Raw genomic sequence first — 21,546 nt, forward strand, 5'->3', positions numbered from 1 at the left:
AAAATACTTTCAACAATTACAATTTTCTAGTTACTTTAGACTAATCTATAGTATTTTGGTGTAACATTTAACTAAACAGCTTTTTTGTAAGTCGTCTTTTGCCTATTGGCTTAAAAAAAATAGTATAATTTAAAATAGCTATTTTATAGAATAAAGGCTATGCAATGTCAAAAATGTATAATTTCAATTACTTAAAAAAATGGGGAGGTTTAATCTCCAGTATGGATTTATAAACTCAAACTTCTTAATTCCTTTCTTTTTGATAATAAAACACTCCGGTGGGCTTAATAATGTGCAGGAGCTTAAAAAGGTCACTGAATTGTAAGGCAGTAATTTAAATTTCATAAAAAGGACCTGAATAATATGCTTTCCATGTGTGACTGCTGGTGGAGAGCTTAAAAAAGAACCACAGTGTTCAGATTGGTATCAATAAATGGCCTTTTCTTTGGGAATCCCACATGTCCGTGGCTGGAACCACAAACCCTGCCTAAAGTTTCTGCCTCTGGGGAGGGAGCTGCACAGACCAAGCCATGGCACATCTAACGGGTCTGTACCCCAATGAATTTTTGAGACCACAGCTCACATCCTGACCACAGAAAGGCCTTATCGTGTGGAAGAGTTAGAGAGAACCCAATTTTCAAAAACAACTCTAAAATCAGACGCAACTAGGAGCAAAGGCAGCTGTGTTAAAACAAAAAACAAAAAGAGATGAGATGATGTTCTAGTGACTTCAATGCAATGATACAGCATTGTATGAGTTAACATAAATAAAGGACAGGGCTGTGCCTTTGCCACAAGTGATAATCAATCAGGCTTAACGCACACAAAGACAAGGGAAAGCCGTTCCCTGACATTTCATGCCTGACGACTGCCTTTCGAAAAGCTCGCTGCCCCCAGCGATTCAGCGCCAGTGGCCCTAGACATCTTTTCAAGGAAGGTTTGCTGACAGCATGGGCTTTGGCTATTGATTAGGGCGGGCTGGAACCCACCGCCTACCCCCTCAACCTTTAAAGTTCAAAAGGTCATTGCAGGAGAAAAGAGGAAGGGGGTTGGAAAGAGATAACTGCGGCAGTAGATGAATTTCCCTTCGATCAAGGAACTGCCACATGGGACAACTCAGCCTAAATTTAAACAAATCAGGCATGAAAAGAAAACTACACATTTTCAGTAAATATGTGAGACTTTGTGTGAAATAATCAAAAATCCAGAAATATCTGTTCACAAAATGTTCAAAAAAATTTCACATCTTTCAAATAATTATATTGCAACAATAATAAAACAGCATGGTCAGCTGTAATAAGTGAAAATGTAATATTTAAATTGTAACATTAATATATATATATATATATGCATCATGCTAATATTTACTGTACTAACTTTAATTTATGCTTATATAAATGAACATCACCTTTACGGCAATCAGTTCTCATTTGCATAAAATGTACTTCTTCTTAAAATAAACACATCATCAATAGCCTCTCATTTCACCACAAATTACATACTTCCACAGAATTGCAAACTATTAAGGAAAAACACCTTCTAAACCGGAACTCAAAAGTTTGTCCACATTGATTTTAAAAGTTTTAACTCGGGATGTCCTACACCTTCAATATCAGTCTCCAGTCAAGTTTTCAAGTAACCCTCCGAAAACCAAGAGCTGTTTTGACTTGGCAGTTCGACAGACTTTTCCTCCACTAAACTCGACTATTATTTCTTGATCATCCATGATGACGAAAAGCATGGCCTTATTTGTCAGCGCGATGAAAGCTGCTTGTTTGCAGTAGCTGCCTTTTGTTTTGTTTGGGATTACATTAGTTTAAGTAGGATGAAGACATGCTAGGCGGAGGGCCAGCAGCAGTTCCATTGAAAGAACGGCCAAGTCAGTAGAGCTTATCCCATCATACACACCCAGAGCAACATTAAGGACCATGCAGAAAAAAAAAACTTGGTTATACAATACAGATGCAAAAAAACAACATATTTTTCATATTTTACGGTTCAGAATTCACCTGACACCTGATCGCTTTTGATGCTTACATAAGGCAAGTGCATTTAAGAGCAAGATGGAGCACAGTGTAAAGAAACACTTGGGGTCTAAAAATAATTTTGGATATTTTTCACTTGACATGACTTGAAAGTGTAGAGAAACAATACAAAAATACATCAAGATGCAAATGTGGGAGCCAAAGACATTTGTCAGCAATAGCAGCGAGAGTTTAAGGAGGATAAGAAATTTTTTTATGACTGCAAACTGTATAACCGCTAAATCACTGCATACAAATTAAAACAGTAAATAACTTTACTAATTAATAAGTTGTTGGGTCAAAATGAACAAAATTAATGACAATTTTTAAAATTGAAAGAAAAACATTTGTGTACAAGTACAATTGAATTATTAATTAGCCTATTTGAATTTATAATCACATTTTATAGATAATATTTACATTTCTAAGTAAAAGAAAATTACATCTTTTAAACAGCATGCTGTTTCATAATAAAACTTCGTTTTTCACACAGTACGAGTCTTAAACTATCGATAAAAAAACAAATATACTTAAATATAGAGTCTTCAAATATATATTTTATTAATAAGGGGATCCTTTGTAGGAGAATAGTCATATTTAGGCATCATCTACATTAAACAGTTTGAAAACCCCTGGCATTTATGTTCAGCAGTGTGACTTATTTATCTACAGCAATTCTACAAATATGCATAATGTAAAAAATGCTTTATAAAATCTGTAAGTTAAATCTAAAGTTAGCGTGTCTAGAAGGAGGTCATGTTGCTTTAGTGGAAGGCCTTAGGGAGGGAATGCAGGTGCTGCAAGAGACATCTTGGGTTGCTTCGAGAACAGATGATAAACAATGACAGAACCATCAGCACGGTTGCTAAGGGAACACATACACAACCATCAGGGTCTTTTGATCTGTTGGGATTCGGGAGAGAGATACATCACATATTCAGCTCAGGGAATAGCAGAGAGTGGTGCGCTAAAATAAAAGTACTTTACCTTATTAATCTGATAAAGGAAACCATAAAAAAACTAAAGCAATGCACCACCATGATGTTAATCTTGATTGTTTGCTGCTTATCCTAATGGCCATTAATTGCCTCACTGAAGCAAATCAGAGCTGATTGCAAGTTTCAAATTGGCATATAAAACAAGTGATGCCAGCTGATAAGAAAATTAACAATTAGCCTATCGCTAATATGAACCCTCATATCGTGCTGTCTATAAACAGGGGTGATGATACAGAGCTGTTGTAAGTTTTTGCTTTGGGGATCGGCTGAGATCAATACAGGTCAATGGATGAGTGTTGAACACACTTCTGAGATCAGTATAAATCTTTTTGATGTTTAAACATATGGAGGAAACGAAAATAGCCTCAAATTCTTCCAGGATGTTTACAGTCACCTTTTTGAAGAGTCACTCCACTAAAACAAACTTCTCAGCTGCAAGAGTTCAAGTTAGGTGCTGAAAGAAGATTATAAGAGATTAAATCAGTTAGGTTAAACCCGAGCCGAATGGTAACGTGAGACCTTCAGTGACTCAGGAAGAAATCTTTCACCTCCTGCTTCTTCCCCAGACAAAACTGCGATCATTGAAGGCTGAGAAGCTTTGGTACAGCAGTTCTTGTCTTTGTATGCTGGTTAGTCTTCTTAATAATCCTAACCAAGGTCTTCTGGGAAAGGGCTTGCTAGCAACCCATGATTGGCCCCAAGGGAAGGGTTTGCTGCCTGCTTTTTCTTCATGGCATGGATAGTACTTCCTCAGGACTTTTTACATGTCTGATAAGGTCTGATAAATTGCATGAGCTACAAGTCAACATGTTTTAATATGAGCGGTACAGGCCAGATAGCCACTAGAAAAACCATAAAATCATATTCTGAAAACCTGTGATTGTTTTTCTCACGTAAATGCACCATGCTTAAGAGGGATTTTCTTCTTTCAGATGAATACAATCAAGAGTTATATAAAAAAATCCTTGCTCTTCCAAGCTTTATAATGGCAGTAAATGGTGGTCAAGATTTTGAAGCAAAATAAAGTGCAACCATCCATCATAAAAGGCACTCAACACATCTCCGAGGGGTTAATAACAATTAGGGCTGGGTATCGAGTTCGATACTTTTTTCCAAATTGCCTCGATATATACGATCAACGAAAACATGTCTTGTCTTTCAATACCCAATTTAAAAACCTAAGGGGTAAATCTTGTCAACGACAGTGAGCCAATAAGCATGCTTTATGTGCCTAAATCAGTGATTGGCTCTGGCAAGGCATCAAGGAAAATGCATGTTACATGACCTTTCATTAATACGGTTGCATCAAAAGACAATTTATAAAAGACAGTTTAAGACAACATAAGACAATTTATAAAATGTATATTATGCTTTTACTCAAAACTCAATTTAAAACACCATTGAGGGTTTGTAATATCTTCCGATTGCAATTTAATGAGGGTTTTGGTCATATAATGTTCCAGAAATATGTTATTTGTAGCCTTTTCTATCAAGCTAACTGCTACACCTGCTTAACATTTCTCAGGTAAACACAGTATTGTCATAAAAACAGGCAGACTCTCATGCAAATCACATACAAATCATATACTGTTGTAAATGCATGTTTATCAGCTTCATGTTTCATTCCCGTAAATGTTTTTCTGCAAGTGTAACACTGGTTCGTCAGTGGAGACAGGGCAGGTTATGAATTGCCCACGTGGCAAATTAACATGATCAACTTAAAAGCGAAATTTTGGTAAATGTGACCTCACCTTAAGAAATAGGTCAAAAACATAAACATATACACAGATGGATTGTTCTCGATTAGATCAACAACATGCATTAGAAAACAGAGGGTGGATTTGAATTTCATGCCAAATTTAACATTACAACTCATCTAACAATGCAGGTTCTCTATATAAGTGCAAACTTATGTGATGAAAAACAATAGATGCCATGAATCACACAAGACAGTCAAAAGTCAAAGTCGCACTCAAGGACACAATAAGTCCATCTAAAATACAACAAATTGGTGCTATAATAATATTTTACAATAGACACACAAGGGATCAGACAACCTAACTTAACCTAACAACTCCTTGACTTGTGGTGGTATTTTTAAGGTTCAAGGTGGCAGAGTCAGAGTGTGACGTTTGGGTCGAGAGAAGCAGATTTGATTGGAAAAAGTGAAGAGTGAAAAGCCCAGCATGCTTGGAAAGACTATCCAGGAGACAGGCTTAGTCTACCAAACAAGAGAGAGGGAGAGTAGACACAGATGGTCCCATCAATAACCCCCATTCTCTCCTCCACCACCAACAGTGTTCATCCACTATTTGGGCTCTAGAATCAAGCACAAAGATTGATGGTCTGTCCGGAGCAGATGGCAGGTATACAGGACGTCTCAAACATGAAGTGTGGGAATTCTACTGCTAATGAGACTTCATTAACAATAATGGGCGGTAAATTGTAATGGCATATCTGTCAAACAAAGGCATTGTTTTAATTACTTTAAACTGGTTTAAGATTGTTATTTTGATCTTGTTTATAATATAGTGTAGAGAAAGCATAAAGAGTTTGTATGCATTGCCATTTAGTGCCACTACTGAACTTGCAGCATCACAAAAAAACAAGGATAAGGTTTTTCAGATTTCCAAATTAATCATATGATTGGGGCTTTTATGTAACAAGCAAAACCTGAAACTAAACTAAATTCAAATTATAAAAAATAGTTGACGTGACCTTATGAAATAACTGGACATCCAGGGTAAAGGCCAAACTAGACAGAATAAAATCTGAGTTATAAATAATATCTTAGTCAGTAGCACTGAAAATTGCACAAGCCCCAAGACAGCCCTGTTAGTGACTTTGGTAACACTGGACAAACCTTAGGCCAGTTAATAACTCATTGTTCGTCCATAATTTAGCAAGGCTGGTGTCAGTATGAAAAATATATTTCTAAAAGTACAAAAATATTCCAAATATTTACTGTCTCTGTACCCATTTCTTACAGAAAAATAAATATATAGATCCTCATTCAGAAGTGCATGTCAGTGCATTTGTGTCTCACTGGAAAGCTTGGTTAGAGGTTATAACATTTATGTGGGGAAATATTCTCGCATGACAGGTTGAGGACAGTGTCCATGTCAGGAGCCAGCAGGGGCAGGCCAGTGAGTCGTGACCCGGTGCCATGATAGGAACGCCAACTGTGTGACATCAAACAGACAATCTAGCCAAAGAAAACAATGCTTTGTGCTTTCCCAGCAGGCCTAGGGACCAAATTATGAGTGTACACATCTCTGCACTTGCTATGAAGTAATGCACCCCGGTGTCACGGCGTACAAATAAAATGTTATATTTTTTTTAAAACAGAATTCATACATTTTCAATCGTGATGGAATTGAAAAGTCACAAAATGTTCATGAAATACAAATTTAACAGATGCATTACTGCACATTTAGAGTAATGGTTATTCTGTCCGCTTTCACATCAACACAGCATCTTTGTGCCTTTCCATATTCTGTTACGTTCATCTTACATCATTCTCTCTATGCAGTCAGTGCCGCATGGAGTGCAGGGTGATGCATACGGCAGGTTTGTGTGTTAATAAGCAAAGACTGTCAGGTTGCCCTGCAGCTTTCTATGCTGCTGGGACCGCTGGGATACTCACACCTTTCAGTCTTAACTGGCTGCCCTAACCTGATAACTCTAAAATAAGCTTCATATGACTCGTGATGTTGCTAAGGCAAACAGTTATGACTGATTAAACACTGCCAAGATTATAGATCACAAGAACAGAAACAACACGTGGGAACTAAAACAGTTAGTCCTGACAGACTCACTATGTGAAGTGTAACCTTAATATCAAACTTGATTACTAACAGGAAGTATTCTTGAATTAAATTCAACATAAAATCTTGGGTTTACCATTGATCTTGCTGCATGTGATTCATTGATATTCCAGAGAACACAAAGGTTTGTATTAATTCTCTTTATCAGGTTTTCGCAACAATGCCATAGAATATTTTTTTTTGGTTGCTCAACGTATCTTTTAAGTGAACAGTTCTTAAAGGATTAATTCACTTCCACAATAACAACTTCCTGAGTATTTACTCACCCAAACGTCATCCAAGATGTTCATTTCTTTCTGTCTTCAGTTGCAAAGAAATTAAGGTTTTTGAGGAAAGCATTACAGGATTTTTCTCCATATAATGGACTTCAACGGTGCTCAATGGACTGAAGGTCCAAATTTGGAGCTTCAAAGGGCTTACTGCAAAATGATCAATCATTTTTCTTAAAAAAAAATTAATTGATATAGTTTTTAGCCCCAAATGCATGTCTTGCACTAGCTCTGTGATGCACATCCACAAATTACGAAATCATGTTGGAAAGATCACGCGCGTTTAGCTTTTCGTCTGTGCACTGCATTTCAAAAAGGTAGGGTAGAGCAAAAAAAAAACTTTTCATTTTCTCCTCAAACTTCAAAATCGTCCGACTTCGCTGCTTTACCTTTCTTTGCACGTTCGCTTTGTAAACACTGGCTCGGTACCTCCTCCTCCTTTCCAACATGACTGCATAATGTGTGAAGTCGAGCTAGTGCTAGATGAGCATTGGTGGTTAAAAATTACATACATTACATTTTTTTAAGAAAATGACTTATCGTTTTGCTAGGTAAGACACCTATTCCTCGGCTGGGATCATGTAGAGCTCTTTGAAGCGGCTCTGAAATTGCAATTTGGAGCTTCAGTCCGTTGGCCACCACTGAAGTCCATTATATGGAGAAAAATCCTGGAACGTTTTCCTCAAAAACCTTAATTTCTTTGCGACTGAAAACAGAAAAATCTTGGATGGCATGGGGGTGAGTAAATTATCAGGAATGTTTCATTCTGGAAGTAAACTAATCCTTTAAAAGATTTTTTGTTTCCTTAGAAAATGTACATTTTCCACTATAGAAACACTTTTGTGGAATGGAGAGGTTCAATGTATGTTAACCGTTTGTCGTGGATCCATAGATACCAAAAAAGAACCTTTACATTTATGACTGTACTTCCCCACTGAACTTTCTCCATTCTGTCAGGTAACACCCACTTTTTAGTAATCCAATCAACTGACAATAGATAAAATATCCTAAATAAGTTCTGCCATACATTTCCTTTCACTTCATAATAAATCAGACTAAACATAAAATGGTTGTGAATTCTATTTACTATTTTACTTTATTAACTTCCCAGCTTTATTAAAATAATAAATGCTCAATCTAACCATAAAGGAAGTGATGGTCAGGATCAGGATATGAAGAGAATGTGTGAACACCAAGAGCCTGGAATACAAATAAGAACCCACTTAGAACACTAGTCCTCAGGATAAGCCGATAAAGAGGGATTCCAAGCACAGTTCAGGGCCTTTCTTCTCTCTCACAGTATCACTTTCACGAAAACCAAAGAATTGCAGACAAAGTCAATCCCAAACCATCCCAAGTCAGGTTGAGGGAAGCTACATGGCAGACTTAAGGAAAGGTAAACTGACTGTAATGAGACAGCCTCCATGACACCACTGCAGTATGAAAATACATAAGTATTGATGTTTCTGAATATTTGTCTGAAACAGCAGTTTTAATCCTAATAGTTTTTGAGGACCTAAATTTTTAATGTTTTCAACTGTGTCAGTGTTTTTTATTTATACACAGCATAGGTAAGCTACACCAGGTAAACATGCCAACAGTGTACGCACTTCATTGTAACCAAAAATGACGACAGAATAGCAATATGTAAAATTAATTGGAGGCAACTCTTTACTACAACTGTCACCAATGAACATGAACTCATTACACTGTTCAGACAGACAGTTACCAAATAACCCAAATTTATGTAAATTAAAATATATATATAGCCAAAAATGACAATATTTTCGAAATTATAGCTAAAAATATCAATAACAATTTAGGGGTGCGCGATAAATATCGTATGATAATTAATGCGCATCTCGTTAGTATAGCCGGTTATCTAATCAATGAACATGGATTTGCGCAGCTTCTCAGTTAACAACGGCTCTGTGTAGTAACAGCTGCTCTATGTGAAATCACGCACCTGATGGAATTAACTGCTGATTAAATAACCGGCTTTACTGACGAGATGCGCATTAATTATCATACGATATTTATCGCGCACCCCTATAACAATTCCAATTATAATTCCACATTTTGACCATATTTGATATATAATCAATATTTTGCTTTCGCACCATTAACTAAACACCTTTGATTGGCCTGTTCGCCAATCAAATCTGGCTGTCATAATCATAAGACGAAAAGAGGAGAGACGCTGCCTTTCTGTCTTCATAAGTGAAACACATACATGTGATAAACACAACATTCCCTCATTTTTTTTATTGTCTGCTAAGATCTCACAATCTTTTCTATCGCCAAATCTGCAGGGATTGCATATTGTTAGGCTTTTTGTAACCTTTAGAAGCACAAAAACATAACAGTCAACATTGCTCCGGCATAAAGTTTGTGCTAAAAGAAGTCTCCCTCCTCCAGTCATGGAAAAAAGTGATAGTTGATCATCTTTATGGCGTCTTCATGTTACTACAACTCCATTTGGCTCAAAGCGCAAAGCTAATGAGATGCTGAGCACGGGTGGATTCTGTGCATCATGCTGCTATTAAGAGTCTAGTCATCAACAGAGCGAGGGGCTGAACATTCCTGCCAAATGAGCACTGCTGCTCTGACAAAGCATGTCATCACAGCGACGTACCGCTCTCTCTCACACACACGCTCTCTCCCTCTACATAAATAACAGGCATTTCTGTCTACAAACAGCCCTGGAGGACTCAAATCCCCATGGTTACAACAACGCAGCAACTTCCTCTTTCCTGAGATGATGATGTTCACACACAACGAAAAGGAAACAGACCATCCAGCTCAGTTTGTTGGAAAGTAAGAGGAAAGTTTTTAAGTAGTACTGCTCAGCAGTGACGTTAGCATAAGGTTCAAATTTGAACAATGGGTTTCAATAGCATTCAAAATGACTGAATAAATTTTATAAAAACATTAATTTAAAAAATCAGTTGATGGAATATTTTTAAAAAATGTTAAATAACTAGTATCTACTAAGTATAAGTACTAAGTACTAAGTATCTTTATAATGAGCGAGAGACATTTGAGTGGCTGAGGGAAAGGGACCGTGTCTAAATGTGACTAATAAAATGAAATATTTTCATGTTCCTGCAACTTCTTGGTCAAGTGATTTGGTATAAAAACTCAGGCATCTTCATCTACATAACATGACTGCATGTCAAAAGAAAGGCATTGATCTTATATTTCCATGTTCTACTTTCAGTGTTAGGATTCTATTAACTTTCATGACTGTTCCAGGAGTGTAAAATTGTCTGACACTTCTAGGTTTCGACTGTGGGAGCCCGTCGCATTACTGACACGTCCACAAATGAAAACACTCAAAACGGAATAAAAAAAAAAAACTGAAAAAAGCTGGGTAATGTTGAGCATAAATCTGTGCATTAATCACATAAAAACTGAATACACAAAAATCATGCTTTCAACTTCTGAATTAAAGTCATGGAAAAATTAAAGGCTGAAATTCTTGGAAAAAAAATGTTGGCATAAGTAATTTGCAATAATTTTCATTACTTGTTCTCAAAGCAGAAAAAAATATATAATAATAATAATAATAATAATAATAATAATTAAATGTCTCTTGAGGCATAACCAACATTAAAAAAGCCCTTTTGCTGCAATGTGACAAAAAAAAAAAGCATTAAAGGAAAGGAACAATTTTGACACTTTTTGCATTACAAAAAAATATATATTGTTTGCGTATGTGGGACATATGGAACCAACATCTTGATACTTGTAAATAAAAAATTATGAAATAGCTGTATAGTCTAAATGTTGCTGCTTGACATCTTAAGTCAATAAATTAAAATATTTGTCAAAACAGTTTTTTTTTCCAATAATGCATTAATCAACTTGAATAGATTTATAAAACATTTCTCCTTACTTGTTTAACCTTTTTTGTCATTGACCCAACAAGTGACAGGCTTCTACTAAACCTGTTGTTTAGAAAAATTCATATTCATCTGATTCTTTAACACAAAATATTCAATCTGTGAATCAAACCATAAGCTTGATGCTCAAGTGATCAATGATCTCACTGCCTCAAGCAGCCATTCAACTACTACTACACTTTATGATTCTTACCTTTGACTTGAGTCTCGTACTCTGTAATGATCTCTTTATCCTTTTTGAACTTCACAGAAGGATTCGACATTTTCAATGGTGGTTCGAAATATCAGCAGTTCAGTTACGAGGATGTTTGTGAAGTGTTTTATTCGGGGGACTTTTCAGGTTTCCAGGTGGTCTTACTGCGGCCAGTGCATCCAAGAGATTTTTCCACGTTGCTCAGGCTGGAAATCCCAAAAGCCGAACACCACAAATGCTCATCGTCCGAGTTCCCAAAGATTCCGAACGTGATTCCGCTGTCAACGCGATCAAAACAGCGCGCGCACGGGAAGAGTTTCCTCCCAAACAAGTAGCCCTTACCTTGGGCAAATATCCACAGCTTGTTCCCGCAAGAGGCAGTTCCAGCCCTTCAAGCTGTGTTTTAGTCACCCGCCGACGGATCTGGACAGACCGAGCAGCATAATGACATGCTCCACAGGGCCAGCGTGATTTTCAGCACCCGTTCCCCGCGTCCGTGCGTCTGATCGCCGGATAGTTTCACGGATTCTGACTGGCCTCGAAGCAGCTGGAAAAGCAAGCGGTTGGAAATGGGAGGGATTGGAGGAGGAGGGGGTGCACGTAGCGGAAATGTGGACCGGATTGACAACTTTTCTAACCAGTTGGTCCCCGAAAGTAATTGTGTGTTTAGTTACATTGTAAAAGCATTGCATTTCGAAGCTTATAAACAAGCAAAACAGTTTGGAAAAAACGGATTATGAAATGAGTTTTTATGATTTATGTATGCAAACGCTTTAAATAGTAACATTATGAATATTTTAAATATGAATATGATTTCTAATGACTTTTAAAGTAAGCCTTTTGCCGTTTTCAACAACTCGTTTGAGCAACGCGTCGCGTGTGACGCCTAGTGGCCAGTGTGTAGAATTGCACGTAAATAAATCTCACTTGCCTCTTGTGACCAAGAAATGAAGGATTGTGATTCCATTGGCGACGATCAGAAGATAATTTTAGATTTTAGCGGGGGAAACTATATAACCAGTTGTAGCAGTTAAATGTAATCCAATTTGGAGTTTTTTAATAACTTTTAACAGAGTTTTAGAGGGGGCAAAATGTCACCTTTTAAACCGGTTCTACATATTAAATAAAAACGTTAAGCCGAAAAAGAAAAAGAAAGTAGCATAACAACAACAACAACAAAAATATAGTTTATTTATTAAGGTTTCTATTTTATAAAATACTACATCATTTCTAAAGATGGATATTGTTGATAAACTGAAAGTCATCACACAGCGCCTCTTACAGGACAGCTGTTTTGTTGCAATACTACTTAAATCGCCTATAACAGTTTTAAAAAGGATAAAGACATCAGGAGCACATTTTAAACTCTTGGAAATTAATTCATATTTTATACTTTTATAAATGCCTTTCATGTAGGCATTTTATTTTATTCCTATCCCAGACCTGGACTTTCAATCTATAAAAATCCATTATTAAAATACAAATTACATTATTGACAGAACTAAATGTTTAAAACTGATCATCTTAATAAAATGTGGCATAATTATAAGACTTTTCCATATTAATTGTTTTATTGTATTGTGTTATTGTAAAAAGATTTAATTAAATAAAATGCTGATACAATTTTTATACATTTATCGGCTACAAAAATCCCTAAACTGTGTTAATGAGTGCAGTATGTGCAGAGTTTTAACAGTAATTATTTTAACATAAATTTGATTTGTAATTCAAATTTACTTGTTCAAAATCATCTGAATATCATTCCCTATCACCAAAACATATATATACAGTATATATTATTGCATAAAAGTCCAAAACTTCTTCTCACAGAAAACAATCTTTTCTGTGAGCACTTGACTGAGTACTGTTGATTCTCTGCATTAATAAAAAATAGTTAAATAGACATTGTTGCTGCATATTTTCATGTCATTATGTATTTTTAGTCTAAATGCTAGATAAATAAAGATCAGGCAGGTTAAATGTAAAATTAAGTTCTTTTAATAACTTACACTGAGCGGAAAGCAAAAAAACACATTCAAGAGAGAAAAATGAAATGTTAACCATGTTAAATATCTGTCTATGCAGCCCAGCTAGGTTATAAACTAAAAAACTAAAACAAAAAACTACTTTTTGCATTATTTTCACTGAAACATCATGACTTTATAAATTAATACTTTACAGTAAAAATGGAGGCTGCATAAGGTAAAACATATTGTATTATAACATAAAGTAGCATCTTATATTCACATGTATAAGATCAACAAGTAAATCACTGTGTCCACATCCAATCAATGAACCGCTCCAAAAATAAAGTGGTAAACTGTTCTTTATGTGAGACTGTACTAAAATGAAAAATAAGAATCATGTTAGAAACTATCACGTCCAAACCTGTATGCTTTTCTTTCTTCCATGAGACACAAAACGAGATATTCTGAAGAACACTTCCTGGTCCCATTGACTAGTATTTATTTATGTATTTATTATATTTTTTTCACAATAAGTCATTGGGTCCTGAAAAAATTGTGTTACCAACATTCTTCAAAATATTGTCTTTTGTGTTACAGGGAAGAAAGCAAGTTTGGAATGAAATGAGGTTGAGTAAAAACGACTAAAACGATGAATTTTCATTTTTGGGTGAACTATCACTTTAAAGTTTTCCAAACTAGTACTAGGTGATTTTGAAAAAGGCATCTTCCAACACCTCTGTGAATTTGTCCTTCATCTGCTGACGAAAGCCACTGTACCACTCCAGCAGTCTCATCCTCCTCTCTGTTTTTTCTTTCTGGTTCATCCCTCTCTCCCTCTCCAGGATGGCAGGCAGCTCCCGCCAGTCCTTGAGGAAGATGAAGGGTGCTCCTGCATCTTTAAGTAGGCGAAGCGGGGACCGGTTACCAACTGCACAGGCCCCTGGAGTAAGGACGTCCTCCACTACGGGCACAGAGCCATAGGCACAGGCTTCATAGATGCGGTAGCACTCTGTGTTCACTCCCACTGGAGAAAGAGTGAGGTCACTTTGTGCTAATGCCATCTGGTACTGTCTAGAGGTGTCTGCCGTCTCTTGAGGAAGCCACCTGATGACACAAAATGCAAGTAGTATTAAAGGTGCTGTATGTAAGTTTTTGACTCTACTAAAGCATAAAAATACCATAATATGTTTGCAGATATTTAAGAAACATGCTAAGTTAACATCCTTGTTTATCTAAATATCTACAGTCAGTTATTCTCCGTTGAAAATGTGTGTTCCGGGCTGAAATGTCTGTCTTTGTTTTGGTTTGTGAAACCCGCCCACTGCCAGTTTACCCAAGTGTATTTTGGCATTCCGGGCTGCCAGTTGGCGGAAAACACATCGCATTTAATTTTATTAATCATCAAGTGTGCTCGTTCCTGTTGGTGTCACCAATCTGGAAACCTGCGTGTGCGTCAAGTCTGACGAAGAGGGGCCGGGTGAAAAAAAACCCTCTCCAATATTTTGAATTTGGACTGCAATACCTAGTTCAACCACTTGGTGTCAATCCTACATATTGCAACTTAAAAAAAAAAAAACTTGCGCGATTCAGCAATGTTTGGGCTATTGTTTGTGAAGGATTTATAGGTAAAACAGAAACATTATGAGAGTGTGTATTGGACATATATATATATATATATACATATATATATATATATATATATATATATATATACACACACACACACATTAGACAACTTACACTAAGATTTTTTTTCTTACGTCTTCTATGCTCACCAAGGCTGCGTTATTTTGGTCAAAATACAGCAAAACCAGTAATATTGTGAAATATTATTACTAATGAATATTTAATCATAATATATTTTAAAAAGTAATTTAATCTCGTGATGGCAAAGCTGAATTTTTTAGCACTAAATACAGTCTTCAGTGTCACATGATCCTTTATGCTGATTTGGTGCTCAAGAAATATTTATTATTATTATCTAATGTAAAAAAAAAAAAACCAGTTTAATGCAGCTTTTAACATCTGTGGAAACCATGAAAGTTTTAGGATTTAGTTTTTTTAGGATTTCTGATGAATAGAAAGTTCAAATTTCAAAAACACTTATTTGAAACAGATTTTTCTCGTAGCATTATAAATGTCTTTACTGTCACTTTTGATCAATTTAATGCATCCTTGCTGAATTAAAGTACTGAAGAAAAAAGTTTTTTTTACAGCTACCTCAAGATGGAGTAAGCATTTTAATTCTTTAGTATTTAACAGCTTCATACATCGTGCAATTTTGATGTGAATGCAATTTGTTTCAAATCAGACAAAATAAAGGACAGTACTTCCAGAAATACGTACTTTTCTCTAACATGCACAAGACAATCTTTCTCCATGCCGTTCTGCTGCAGGACGCCCATGAGAGTTTCCCTGGAGGAGTTTTTGTATATAGTCCCGAGAAAGTTGCACAGATATGGTCTAGCAGTTTTCAGCATCTGACCACTAAGTGTGACCACAGGGAAATTCCTGTATCTGCAAAGAAAGAAAAAGCACATTATAAAAAATGTAATCAAATGATTTAATCTCAATTATATTAAAATAACAAAACCAGATAATAATAAAAAAATTACAGAAATACCTCTTTCAAGTATAAGAAAATATAAAACAAAAATAAATGTTATTTTAAAAATAGAAACTTACGTGGCAACGCCCAGTGGCCACTGGAAGATGTCTTTATCATTGATCCAAGGACTGTCATACACAAGAAAGAGCAGGTCTACAAACCCACCATGCCTCTTAAGGTAAGGACTGATCCAGTCATTATTGCACTGCTCATTGCCCAAAAGAACCACAGCAACCCGAGAGACAGAGCGCATCTGCACCAGTCCCTGAACATGCTGCAGCCACTGGAGGGAGGATGAGATTTTCTGCTGCTCACGGCCATTCAAAACCAACACCACACTGTCTGTGTCGAGAGAAACATGCCCTTGGACCACTGCTGGCCCTGTGTAGAAACTGAAGACAGATTTCGATAAAAGAGAAATTACAAAATTGTGGGTTCTGGAAATGGAACATAATGTTTTACTTTTAGGAGAAACATCATGTTAATAATCTGTGATGTCCACATTTAATTAAAGCTTAAATTTTTCTATTTTAAAGGATTTATAGGTAAAACAGACACATTATAAGTATGTGTATTGGTAAATTTTTTTTTTCTTTTTTAAACATACTTATTTACTGTCGTTACATACTATTAGATTATATAATTCAGAGACTTTTAAATGTTTTTTTTTTATAAATCTCTTGTGCTCAAGAAGGCTGCAATTATTAAAACAAAATTATTATTTATTATTATTATTATAAAAACAGCTATATTAAGCATTATTACAATACAAAATACATATTTTATATGAATTCCTTGTAAAAAATTATTTTTTTAAATGCTTTTCAGCATTTTCATCTGAATTTTAAAACAGCAGTTATTTGTAATAGAAACCATTGGTATCATTATAACAGTCATCGCTTTTGATCAGTTTAATGCATCCGTGTTGAATTAAAGTGTCAGTTTAAAGCTTACCTGAAATTGATCTTCCCAGACGGAATATCTCCTTCTCTCCATTGGCTGGATTTGTCTGGTGGGTTGAGAGGCCCTTCTAAAATATGTTCCCACAAATAAAGTCCTAGGCAAATGTGAACAAGGAACATTATTTCATTCACGTTCTCTACTTATGCAACTAGCAATTCAATGATTTCTGGACCCAATAAACATATTCCACTTGCCAATGGCAGCTTTGCCCCAGATCTGAACTTTATATGTTTTTGGCCTGTTCTTAGCAGCATGATCTTGGTATGATCTGAAGGCATCTCTCCGCTTTTGCAGAGATAAGGAGTATGCACGCTCATCCTCTTCCCATGGGTTCCACTCTTCCTCTCCTGCTTTACCATTATCTGGAAACGTATATTATTAAACAAATCTTTTGTTTACACGCGATCATCAATTGATCATTTTATTGCATTTACATTATAACGTACATGTTTATTTTTTATAAACAAACTAGATGTCGCGGGTTATGATTCATTGTCTTACCTATAATCGCAGAGCCCTTTTTCACTACTCGATGAACGCGAGAAATAACCCTCTTGTTGAAAAATACACTATACGCTGCATACAGCGAAAATATCGCATAAGCCAAAACAATTATGATGGCTATCTTCCGGCGTAAAAATCTCATGTTTAATTTTCAGGTGACCATCCTGTGGATTCCGACCAACGTGCCCATGAGAAGACTAATATGAACGCGTTTTTGGTTTTGAGTCGGATCTTTTTTCATGAATCGATTCACATCTGAACAATTCATTAGCGAAGATTTATTTAGCCGAGAACTGAGAAGAATCAGATTCAAGAAATCTGTTCAAATGAACCGATTCTCAGACATGAGTCGAACGTCTCGAAACTACTGTTTACATTTTACAGAAACTCCCTTGCAATGCCTGTTCAAAACTAAAGAAATGATCAGCAATATAAAAATATTTCAAAAAGTACATTGAAAATAACATGAAATACTAATTAAATTATGTATCTTGCTTATCATTTCAATAGGTTAATGGAACGAATTATTTTACCATCTGTTTTACTTTTCCGTTCAGGCAATAGTCGGTCAACTGTGAAGTACCGAAGGAGGAGCTTCCGCTGTACTAGCGCTCTCTTCAAAGGTAGGATTGACCGTACGTAGCCTTTTTAACGGCACAAAAAAAATGTCTCGTTTGGGGGCTTTGAACCCTTTCCTGCAGGCTCGTGGTCCTCTGAAAGCATTGCTTCCCAGAGCAGTGAACACAGAAGTGCTGATGAAGCCTGCTGTGTGCGGTAGGTGACCATATAACGAGTAACACCATAAGATGACAGGCTGTTCAAGAATTGATTCTTCAGCAGTATTTCTAGACCAGTATTGGGTGTAATGCATTACCAAGTATTTAATTACTGTAAAAAAAAAAAAAAAAAAAGTAACGGATTACTTTATTTTTCTGCAGTTTAATTACTTCTGATTTAATATTGTATAGACTAAAGAATGATTTATGTAAACGTCTAATGTTAAAATGTATGTTTTTAATGTAACCTTGTCCCTTTTAAAATCGGTCAGTTCAAGAATATTTAATACATTTAATAATATTTACTTAAAAGAATTAAAACAGCAGTTATATGTCTATCCTTACTGTTCAACTGGCCGAGGTTGATATAGGATTTATAGACTTATATATACAAAAATAGTCTAAAAGTCAAAGGTCTAAATAAGATTTCTATATACATACATATATATATATATACTTTCTGGTTGTTGTGGTTCTGTTATTGCATACCAGACCTCGTTATAATACAATAATTAATCATATAGAAAGCCATATTATTGATATTATATGGTTATAATACGATGTGTATTAAAATATATAATATATGTATGTGTATATATATATATATATATATATATATATATATAAAATTGTTTTGTTTTTTTAAGGGGTCATGACCTGTTATGCTGTTGCATTGTATCTTTTTCTCTATGCAATGAAAGGGAACAGAAGAAAGATATTTTTTGTGTAAACTATCCCTTGTAAGTTTATGCAATGACCGTTCTATATCCTTTTTAGGCCATTTTAGAGCACGCCTAGCTCACACAGACATCAAAATCCCTGACTTCTCGAACTATCGGCGTGCTGAAGTGTTGGATGCTAAAAAGTCTTCTCAGGAGAGCAGCGATGCTAGACGAGCCTTCTCTTATCTGGTGACTGGATCCACTGCTGTGGTGGGTGTCTATGCTGCAAAAACAGTCGTGACCCAATTCGTGTCCTCAATGAGTGCCTCTGCTGATGTCCTGGCCCTGTCCAAAATCGAGATCAAGTTGTCCGACATCCCAGAGGGGAAAAACATGACCTTCAAGTGGAGAGGCAAGCCTCTGTTTGTTCGTCACAGAACAGAGAAGGAGATCGCAGCTGAGCAGAACGTCGATCTGTCAGAGCTCCGGGACCCTGAGCATGACAGAGACCGTGTAACCAACCCCACCTGGGTCATCGTCATTGGTGTCTGTACTCATCTCGGCTGTGTCCCAATTGCAAATGCCGGTGATTATGGTGGGTACTACTGCCCCTGCCACGGGTCACATTACGATGCTTCAGGAAGAATCAGAAAAGGACCCGCACCTCTCAACTTGGAGGTGCCTTTTTATGAGTTTCCTGATGAGGATACTGTAATTGTTGGATAAACAATGGACATTTTCTCTGTATGCTTTTAATGTCTGGCCAAATTGAAATATTAATAAATATATATTTTAAAGCAGCCAACATCCATTTCTGAGGCTTTTGATTAGGCATGCAAATCTTGGTTACAAATGAACACAAGCATTGTATCAGACCAAAAACAATTAAATTAAATATATTTTTTAAATGCATTGATTCAACAATATCATTCACATGTTCTATAATGCACAATCTTCCTAAGTGTTCTGCAAATATGACATGTCATGTCAGGATATTATTGCAAAGAATGTACAGTGCTTGATGCAGATGAAAGCTTGTTTCTGCCAGGGAATAAAAAAAAAATATAAAGTAACTGCAACTTTTTATTTCTGTGCTGTGAGGGAAAAAAGTCGGAAGTGTGAGTTAAAAAGTATCATAATTCAGACTTTTCTCATAATTGCTAGTTTACATCGAACACATCAGACTTTTTTCACTCTGAATTCAGGCAAATCTTTTTTTTTTTAGACTTTTCTTCCAGAATTATAGAGATATGAACTCAGAATTGCAAGGGAAAAAGTAAGAATTGTTAAATTAGGTCTCAGTACCTTTATCTCACAATTGCAAGTTTATAGATCATAACTCAAAGACTTTTTTTCTGTAGAATTCTCTCACAATTCCTTTTTTTGTTTCTTTTTCTGCCATGTAATAATTCTGACTTTTTTTTTCTCAAAAGTGCAAGGGGGAAAAAAAAGTCATTACTGTCCGATATAAACTTTATTACCTTTTATGTTTTTTTTTTAAGGTTTGTTTTTTTTTTATCCTGTGGTGGAAACAAGTTTTCATGGATTCAAATGTACCATATAAAGTTAAAAACATTTTACGACAGTAAAAAAATATGCTATGTTCGCCAGGTTCAACTACAGTACTCAATTATCCAATTAAACAACCTGTATGACACATGATTATAAGGTTTGAACTGTTTCACATTAAAAATAAAATGAAGTCAGTCTACATAATGCACTTCAGCTTGAAGTTCCTTTTGTATGTAGCTCAGAAGAGCAGCGGTCACTTGCTGCTGTAGTGTGGCGTTTCCCATTACCAGGGCAGTCAGCTGTGCAACATCAGTCCATGTTATTGAGCCTAAAACGGCTACAACATCCTCATAGAGTCTGCGCTGCTGGTCTGGTGTCATTTCCATGATAACCTGGGGTAGAGGTTTAAACTGGCCGCTTGTCATCCAGCATCCAATCAGTCCACCGACAGCCCCACCTTAAAAAGACAAAAGCATAAGTAAGAAAAACATCATTACATATGATACATAAGGTTGACACCTGTAAATAAGGCGTAAATGGACTTGCCCACTGCAATTCCCAGAGGACCCCCAATCAATCCTCCTGCAAAAGCTAAACCACCAGCTGCCGCTGCTCCTTTTCCAGACTGCTTCACCGCTGTTTTTACTTGTTGATTAGCGGAGACTTCGCAACACAGTTTCATTATGTCATCAACTCGCGGTGGCATCTTGCTTGCAAATATTACAGTGTGACTGCAAAGTTAAAACAATTATTTAGTGATTTGTACAAAAACAAAAAAATAAAGTGTGGCTACATCATAAAATATATTCTCCTAAAATATATGAGTGACGTGTATACAGACATCAAATAAAAGAGATAGATAGATAGATAGACAGACAGACAGACAGACAGATAGATAGATAGATAGAACGTATTTACTGTATACGAGGTATACGAAATACTGTTGTACACTCACCTTCAAAGGCAACTTTTAGATTCTCTATTAACAGTATTAAACCGAGATTATGGTATCAAACATTCGCAGATTTGGTCACCACGCCAAAAAATCTAATCGTCAGAAGTCAGCACATCACGTCAACAAGCGCTATGTCATGGTTTTTTTTGAAGTGTGAAGCTTGAAATATTTTTTTCAAAATAAAGTACCTGATGTTGTTGCGCGCATGTGAGTAAATGTCATGTCCTTAAACCATGTCTCTTTAGCAACCCACTTTAGCCTTAAAGACTGTCAGAAATAAAAATGATCTATGACAATTTTTAAAAGTTAAATATTCAATTAAGAATCGTAAATCTGATCTGTACGTCTAATTTTTATTTAAATGCTGGTTTAAGTTTTTGTAG

At 35.9% G+C, this 21,546-nt stretch overlaps 4 protein-coding genes across 6 annotated transcripts in view; 1 reads left to right on the top strand and 3 right to left on the bottom strand.

Annotated features, from left to right (window-relative positions):
- The window catches only part of LOC113061549 (SLIT-ROBO Rho GTPase-activating protein 1-like), an 84,751-nt gene extending 72,525 nt beyond the window's left edge, over positions 1-12,226 (bottom strand). Inside the window, exon 1 of one of the 3 annotated variants that reach the window (XM_026230737.1) lies at positions 11,217-12,221. In XM_026230737.1, coding sequence (XP_026086522.1) covers positions 11,217-11,286 — 70 coding nt within the window. In that variant the 5' untranslated portion in view covers positions 11,287-12,221. Of the gene's footprint in view, positions 1-11,216 lie in introns of all 3 variants that reach the window. The other 2 variants (XM_026230738.1, XM_026230739.1) reach the window with 2 other exon arrangements.
- Positions 12,227-13,191: 965 nt separating this feature from the next.
- On the bottom strand, positions 13,192-17,506 carry rxylt1 (ribitol xylosyltransferase 1). The gene is made up of 6 exons (XM_026230740.1): positions 17,256-17,506; positions 16,949-17,116; positions 16,746-16,848; positions 15,869-16,183; positions 15,530-15,700; positions 13,192-14,287 (listed from the first exon to the last, which is right to left on the bottom strand). The coding sequence occupies exons 1-6, from the start codon at positions 17,398-17,400 to the stop codon at positions 13,885-13,887; spliced, it is 1,305 nt and encodes a 434-aa protein (XP_026086525.1). The 5' UTR covers positions 17,401-17,506; the 3' UTR covers positions 13,192-13,884.
- Positions 17,507-17,717: 211 nt separating this feature from the next.
- LOC113061551 (cytochrome b-c1 complex subunit Rieske, mitochondrial-like) lies at positions 17,718-19,769 on the top strand. Its single transcript, XM_026230741.1, has 2 exons — positions 17,718-18,032; positions 18,812-19,769. The coding sequence occupies exons 1-2, from the start codon at positions 17,924-17,926 to the stop codon at positions 19,420-19,422; spliced, it is 720 nt and encodes a 239-aa protein (XP_026086526.1). The 5' UTR covers positions 17,718-17,923; the 3' UTR covers positions 19,423-19,769.
- A 151-nt stretch (positions 19,770-19,920) lies between these two features.
- LOC113061552 (protein C19orf12 homolog) lies at positions 19,921-21,322 on the bottom strand. Its single transcript, XM_026230742.1, has 3 exons — positions 21,164-21,322; positions 20,755-20,939; positions 19,921-20,665 (listed from the first exon to the last, which is right to left on the bottom strand). Exons 2-3 carry the CDS (start codon positions 20,912-20,914, stop codon positions 20,400-20,402), a joined length of 426 nt encoding a protein of 141 aa, XP_026086527.1. The 5' UTR covers positions 20,915-20,939; positions 21,164-21,322; the 3' UTR covers positions 19,921-20,399.
- Positions 21,323-21,546: the final 224 nt, after the last annotated feature.

Source organism: Carassius auratus, chromosome 43 (assembly GCF_003368295.1).
Source record: "Carassius auratus strain Wakin chromosome 43, ASM336829v1, whole genome shotgun sequence".
Classification (NCBI taxonomy): domain Eukaryota; kingdom Metazoa; phylum Chordata; class Actinopteri; order Cypriniformes; family Cyprinidae; genus Carassius; species Carassius auratus.

What these genes read in the sequence shown, in the direction of transcription:
- LOC113061552 (XM_026230742.1), bottom strand. Translation starts at nt 20,914, where the DNA reads ATGCCACCGCGAGTTGATGACATAATGAAACTGTGTTGCGAAGTCTCC. An exon ending in TCCTCTGGGAATTGCAGTGG is followed by an intron (nt 20,666 to 20,754) that starts GCAAGTCCATTT and finishes TGTCTTTTTAAG; the next exon opens with GTGGGGCTGTCGGTGGACTG.
- LOC113061551 (XM_026230741.1), top strand. Translation starts at nt 17,924, where the DNA reads ATGTCTCGTTTGGGGGCTTTGAACCCTTTCCTGCAGGCTCGTGGTCCT. An exon ending in GATGAAGCCTGCTGTGTGCG is followed by an intron (nt 18,033 to 18,811) that starts GTAGGTGACCAT and finishes TATCCTTTTTAG; the next exon opens with GCCATTTTAGAGCACGCCTA.
- rxylt1 (XM_026230740.1), bottom strand. Translation starts at nt 17,400, where the DNA reads ATGAGATTTTTACGCCGGAAGATAGCCATCATAATTGTTTTGGCTTAT. An exon ending in AAAGGGCTCTGCGATTATAG is followed by an intron (nt 17,117 to 17,255) that starts GTAAGACAATGA and finishes ATACGTTTCCAG; the next exon opens with ATAATGGTAAAGCAGGAGAG. An exon ending in TCTGGGAAGATCAATTTCAG is followed by an intron (nt 16,184 to 16,745) that starts GTAAGCTTTAAA and finishes ATCTGTCTTCAG; the next exon opens with TTTCTACACAGGGCCAGCAG.